Raw genomic sequence first — 6,792 nt, forward strand, 5'->3', positions numbered from 1 at the left:
CAGTGTACTTTTTAAACAGGGCTGAAGTTTAGTCCATTTTAAAGAGTACTTGTTATAGGGATCATAATAGGTATGGTAAACAGTGTAGATCTTTTACAGTAGGCATATCATTAATGGAAAATAATAGGTAACAAAAGAAGTTGGGGGAAAAGCTTTAAGAGTTCTGATGCCTATCTAAGTAAATTAACTTTCTTCCCCCCAAAATTCTTAGGCTTGAAGATGCAGTGGACGCCAGAGCATGCCCAGTGGCCAGAACAGCACTTTGACATCACCTCAACCACTCGGTCTCCTGCCCACAAAGTTGAAGCCTACAGAGGTCATTTGCAGCGCACCTATCAGTACGCCTGGGCGAATGATGACATATCTGCTCTGACTGCATCCAACCTACTAAAAAAATATGCAGAGAAGTATTCCGGCATTTTGGAAGGTCCCGTGGACCGACCCGTACTCAGCAACTATTCAGACGCACCATCAGGACTAGTGAACGGTCGGAAAAATGAAAGTGAACCCTGGCAGCCTTCCTTGAATTCAGAAGCAGTTTATCCCATGAACTGTGTTCCGGATGTTATCACTGCCGGCAAAGCTGGAGTCAGTTCAGCCCTCCCTCCAACAGATGTCTCTGCGAGTATAGGGAGCTCTCCTGGGGTAGCCAGCAACCTGACAGAACCTAGTTATTCAAGTAGTACCTGTGGAAGCCACACTGTACCCAGTCTTCATGCAGGGCTCCCATCTCAGGAATATGCCCCAGGATACAACGGATCATATTTGCATTCTACTTACAGTAGTCAGCCAGCACCTGCACTTCCTTCACCTCATCCGTCTCCTTTGCATAGCTCTGGGCTCCTACAGCCCCCGCCACCACCTCCTCCGCCACCAGCCTTGGTCCCAGGCTACAATGGGACTTCTAACCTCTCCAGTTACAGCTATCCGTCTGCTAGCTATCCTCCTCAGACTGCTGTGGGGTCTGGGTACAGCCCGGGGGGGGCACCGCCTCCACCTTCAGCTTACCTGCCTTCAGGAATTCCTGCTCCCACCCCCCTACCCCCCACCACTGTTCCTGGCTACACCTACCAGGGCCATGGTTTGACGCCTATTGCACCATCGGCTCTGACAAACAGTTCAGCAAGTTCTCTCAAAAGGAAAGCTTTCTATATGGCAGGGCAAGGAGATATGGACTCCAGTTATGGAAATTACAGCTATGGCCAACAGAGATCTACACAGAGTCCTATGTACAGAATGCCCGACAACAGCATTTCAAACACAAATCGGGGGAATGGCTTTGACAGAAGTGCTGAAACATCATCCTTAGCATTTAAGCCAACGAAGCAGCTAATGTCCTCTGAACAGCAAAGGAAATTCAGCAGCCAGTCCAGTAGGGCTCTGACCCCTCCTTCCTACAGTACTGCTAAAAATTCATTGGGATCAAGATCCAGTGAATCCTTTGGGAAGTACACATCGCCAGTAATGAGTGAGCATGGGGACGAGCACAGGCAGCTCCTCTCTCACCCAATGCAAGGCCCTGGACTCCGTGCAGCTACCTCATCCAACCACTCTGTGGACGAGCAACTGAAGAATACTGACACGCACCTCATCGACCTGGTAACCAATGAGATTATCACCCAAGGACCTCCAGTGGACTGGAATGACATTGCTGGTCTCGACCTGGTGAAGGCTGTCATTAAAGAGGAGGTTTTATGGCCAGTGTTGAGATCAGACGCATTCAGTGGACTGACGGCCTTACCTCGGAGCATCCTTTTATTTGGACCTCGGGGGACAGGCAAAACATTATTGGGCAGATGCATCGCTAGTCAGCTGGGGGCCACATTTTTCAAAATTGCCGGTTCTGGACTAGTCGCCAAGTGGTTAGGAGAAGCAGAGAAAATTATCCATGCCTCTTTTCTTGTGGCCAGGTGTCGCCAGCCCTCGGTGATTTTTGTTAGTGACATTGACATGCTTCTCTCCTCTCAAGTGAATGAGGAACACAGTCCAGTGAGTCGGATGAGAACCGAATTTCTGATGCAACTGGACACTGTACTAATTTCGGCTGAGGACCAAATCGTAGTAATTTGTGCCACCAGTAAACCAGAAGAAATAGATGAATCCCTTCGGAGGTACTTCATGAAACGACTTTTAATCCCACTTCCTGACAGCACAGCGAGGCACCAGATAATAGTACAACTGCTCTCACAGCACAATTACTGTCTCAATGACAAGGAGTTTGCACTGCTTGTCCAGCGCACAGAAGGCTTTTCTGGACTAGACGTGGCTCATTTGTGTCAGGAAGCAGTGGTGGGCCCCCTCCATGCCATGCCAGCCACAGACCTTTCAGCCATTATGCCCAGCCAGTTGAGGCCCGTTACATATCAAGACTTTGAAAATGCTTTCTGCAAGATTCAGCCTAGCATATCTCAAAAGGAGCTTGATATGTATGTTGAATGGAACAAAATGTTTGGTTGCAGTCAGTGATAAGTTCTTTAGGAAAAAAAATGTAATGAATGTTGGCACACACACATAAAACCTGCTACATAGGGAATAGAGCCCCTTTCCAGTAGTGTTTAAATTGCAAAGGGTACTGGGGAAGATGACGATTAAGTTGCATCTTTAGAGTCAGGGTAGATTTGGAGGAAAAGTGCATCAAATGAGAGCTTCTGATTTGAAAGCCCCAGATGACAGAAAGTTATGTGGATGCTCAGTTCTGTTCAAGCTAGACAACACTCACCAAGGAGCAAGGTGCAAGTGTGTTGATTTCAGAAGGACATGAACCTCGTGTGTTGATTCCATTCTGCTGTTCTCGAGATTTAGTTGCTGTCAAGTGCCTGGAGTGGTGCTTTATTTTTTTGTTTGCCTCACAATTACATTGGTGGCATGTGCTAATATAAAGAGCTTTAACTTCAAACATTATTGGACTAAAGAGATGAACAGTTGTGTTATGACAGAAAACCAGATTTTTGCCATTTTAAGAGCAACAGTATTCCTCAATCCTGTCTGTTCTGCAGTATTAAGCTAAGAACAGGTAAAACAGGGTAACGGTAATCTGGACCTTAATTTCTGCAGTTCATTTCTTTTAATGTTCTTGTCTGCAAAAACTCAGGAAAGTGATTGTGATTTGTACAGTACCTCAAAGGAATGTGTTGAAAGCACTATGTACTGCTGAGAGTAATAGGATAGGCTTCAATGTTACTTTATATTAAAATGTATGTTTACCTCAACGATTGGAAAATAGCAAGGAAAATTACTTTGAATGTATCCAGAAAAATACTGAAGTGTGATACAACTGAATATTTACAGTTTAAAGTAGAAATGGAAGGATTTTTTTAAGTTCTTTTACTAATTATGGGGAATTAACCAGAGCAGAATAATTCTTTATGTCAATAACTGCAAGAGTTCTTAGTACATTGCTCCTTGATAATTAAGTGAAAATGTTCTTAAAAGGTACACTGGTTAATTGAAAGCTACTTACTCAGTTTGTGTTAGTGTCTAGACCTGTCAGCCACAAGACCTGTTTAGGACCCTGAAAGTCACAGTACCTAAAAACTATGACTGCCTTTTTGTTGCATAGGTGGTAGTGGTGGTGATGGTGGTGGTAGTTTGCAAGTTCTCTCTTAAAACTGCTGGGAATGGTGTCATTCTATTCACTAATCTAGCTTATAGACTTGCCGTGCTATTTGATAGAATGCAGAGGATAGCAACCAAAACAAACACACAAATAAATAGAAACAAAAACCAACCAACCAACTTACATACATACGTATATATATATATATATATATATCCACAAAGAACCTCTCCATCTCCTCCCCTTCTTTTTGACTCCACTCTTGTCAGTGCAATTTTGCTTCTCATTTTGAAATCTGGGCTGTAGTGCTCCTGCTTTATTTCTACCTCAGTTTTGTTGCATTTCTCTTGGAAAGTAAAGTAGAAAATTGGAAGCGGACACACACACTGCAATGTAGCTTGCCAAACATGTTCCTTTGTGTTCTTCCGTCTTTCACCATAAATCTAGTTTACAAAAACATCAGCATTTATGCTTACTTCCACTTCAGTCTACCAGCCCCACCCCCACCCATGACATAAGTGGCATTTTTCTTAATTTCCTGTTTCTCTCCTGCTCTCTGTCAAGTTGTTCTTTGTATCCTTTAATGCTTTATGTCCAACCTTTCGTTGATAGTGGGCTGATGTTTGGCAATGCTTCTGAACAGTCACAGTGCAGGCTGTAGCTTTCCACAGCCACTGCCCATGCATAAGCAGAACAGCCTGGCCTTTTGAATGTATTTTCCTGGGTTTTTTCCCCTTTTCTTTTTTTAGTTTAGAGATGCAGTAACAAAACTGTTGCAAAGCACTGGCATTTTATGTATTCAATAAATAAGTGATGTACATTTTTTAAAAAATTTAAATAAATGCAATGAGAAGCCCCAAGAAAGGTCTTTCTGTTTTGTTTTTGTTTTTGTTTTTGTTTTTCCTTAACAAAAGTTTTTACTGCTCTTATCCACAATGTCCTATTCTCTGAAACACTTAACATAGAGAAAGCTAATGAGGGATTTCTTGTTTCTGAAATTTTATGATACTTGATCTTTACTCCCCTTTTTTATTTTTTAAGTTGCTAAAAACTGAGCAGTTGAACCAGAATTTAATTTACTATGACATTCTGTCAATTAAAACTGTGCTTAAATATAAATATTCCGTATTAAAAAGCAGTGCCTTTCATTAAGGATACAAAAAATAATACTTAAATACGCCCTCTGCTTTTCACAAGTGAATAAATGCTACAATCGTGTTCTGGGTCTACCCTGCGCATCCCTTGTAAGGAAATTCTAATATCCACATTAACTTGTAGGTTCATATTGATCTCACTGACAAGTTTACTTTTGCACAGTGCTGACCTATTTTCTGACTTTTAGACATTGCATTTCATTTCCGCCAACATGCTGTGTTCACTTGAAAGCGTCTGGCAAGTTTTGACAAACCCAGTCTTATTTAGACAACTTTGGAAAATCCAATATTGACCCACATTTTTTGTGGCTACTAAGATTTAATACCAAATATGTGACTGCACTATTGTGTTTTACACTCATTTATAAAACTGAAAATAAATTGAAGTCATACATCTTGGCTTTTAGCTTTAAATGACTTAAAAATTAGAGCTCTGAGTGACTTAAAAATTAATTTGAGATACGAGTGGTCAAAAATCCATGTATTTAGGCAGAAGCTGAAGTCATATGTGGTTTTCATTTAGCCTCACGAAATCCAAGATTTGATCTCTTAGGAAATTGGGCATGTTGAAGAAATGAAGATCTGCTGGAGGAGATATGGCTGACCTTTGAGTAGATAGTGCTCTCCTGTGATTCTTTGATTCTGCATGGAAGCATTATGAGCTCTTCTATAAACTAGCTTAATAATGAGCTCTATTCTGACCATCCGTTCTGGGACTTGGAGTGGGGGTGGGGTACCACATCCTTGGAAGTGAATGTGTACAGTTGGTGATAGTACAACTGAGTATTCGGGCTTCATACTCTTGGCCTCTTTTTGACTCCTAAGAATTTGGAGAAGGCTATTAATGAAGGTAAGGTAATGAGCCAGTCCAAATCCCTCACTGTCTGGCTAAGAGATTGAGCCATTCCACTTTACAGACCGTAATTCCCTTCTTTCCAACTGCAGTAACATTTCCAACAGGGACAAAAAGGAAGTGAAGGAAACCGCTTCAGTATTGGGATCAATAGAAATTCAAGAGGTAGTTCATAATGACCTTATATGTGACACAAATGGAAATACTCTACACTTCTGGCATGCTTCTCTCCCAAATATTTAGAACATTAGTGACAATATGAAAAACTTTGCTGACTGAGCTGATCAATGGAATGTGAAGGCAGTATACTTTAAGGCTATTTACTTTCACACGGAATGTTTATCTATTAGTCAGTTTGTATTCTACTCAAATGCAGATAGACGGGTATAATGTTTTCTTGTGCATTTGAAACCTATCAAGGAGAAAATAAACCATTCCACTAAAATACATAGGCCAAACACCATCTGGGCAAGTGATAAAAAGCTATCCAGAGGCTATGCTATGTAAAATAGCAAGGTCAATTTACATGGGTTGCATAGTACTTGGCTATGCAGTTTTCAAAAGAACACATCCAAAAAAAAAAATCCAAATTAGTTCCTATAATAGGTCTTTGTAAATTTAAATATATTTGTGGGTTGGAAAATATGTTTTTAGAGACATTTAGAATTTCTTTCTCTAAAAATGTATCCAACTCCAAGCAGAAAGAGACTTCTGTAATCCCATTCTCATGTTTCTTAGCAAGAATTGGGTAGCATGAACATTGAATCTGTATTTTGCAAAGTGAAAGGGACGCAGTTTGTTGAACTATTGAGGCCACTAAAGTAAAGTTCTAATATATATATATAAATATAAAATTAGTGTGTGTGTTTGTGTGTGTGTGTGTTCTTTCACCACCTATTTGAACTTTAAAACAAATGTCTACTTTTCATTATTCAGAAGCAACTTGTTACTTCCTTTCTTCATATATGCAGAGATAAACATGATCATTTTACAATTCAAAGTGTTTTAATGTGTTTTTTTTCTTTTGAAACGTAAAGCCTTCAGTTGTTGAATCACCTGCCGATTTTTATATGAAGCACATTAGCAAACCTGGAGCTATTAGTATTTCAGAATTCACAACCAGCTGTACTTGCGACTAACCAACACATGAACTGAAGCTCACACTCTGCTAAGACCTTTGGTTGACATTCGATTTTGAACCTGCCAGATGCATTTGTGTGAACCAGGGA

The 6,792-nt window shown here is 40.7% G+C and overlaps 1 protein-coding gene across 4 annotated transcripts in view; it reads left to right on the forward strand.

Annotated features, from left to right (window-relative positions):
• Positions 1-6,792, forward strand: part of FIGN (fidgetin, microtubule severing factor) — a 135,114-nt gene that overhangs the window by 125,658 nt on the left and 2,664 nt on the right. For all 4 annotated transcript variants that reach the window (XM_050752582.1, XM_050752585.1, XM_050752583.1 and 1 more), the window contains one exon: positions 212-6,792. This exon is cut by the window's right edge and continues 2,664 nt beyond it. In XM_050752582.1, the coding sequence (XP_050608539.1) occupies positions 212-2,466 (2,255 nt within the window). In that variant the 3' untranslated portion in view covers positions 2,467-6,792. The remainder of the gene's footprint in view (positions 1-211) is intronic.

This window comes from Macaca thibetana, chromosome 12 (assembly GCF_024542745.1).
Source record: "Macaca thibetana thibetana isolate TM-01 chromosome 12, ASM2454274v1, whole genome shotgun sequence".
In the NCBI taxonomy this organism is placed as follows: Eukaryota; Metazoa; Chordata; class Mammalia; order Primates; family Cercopithecidae; genus Macaca; species Macaca thibetana.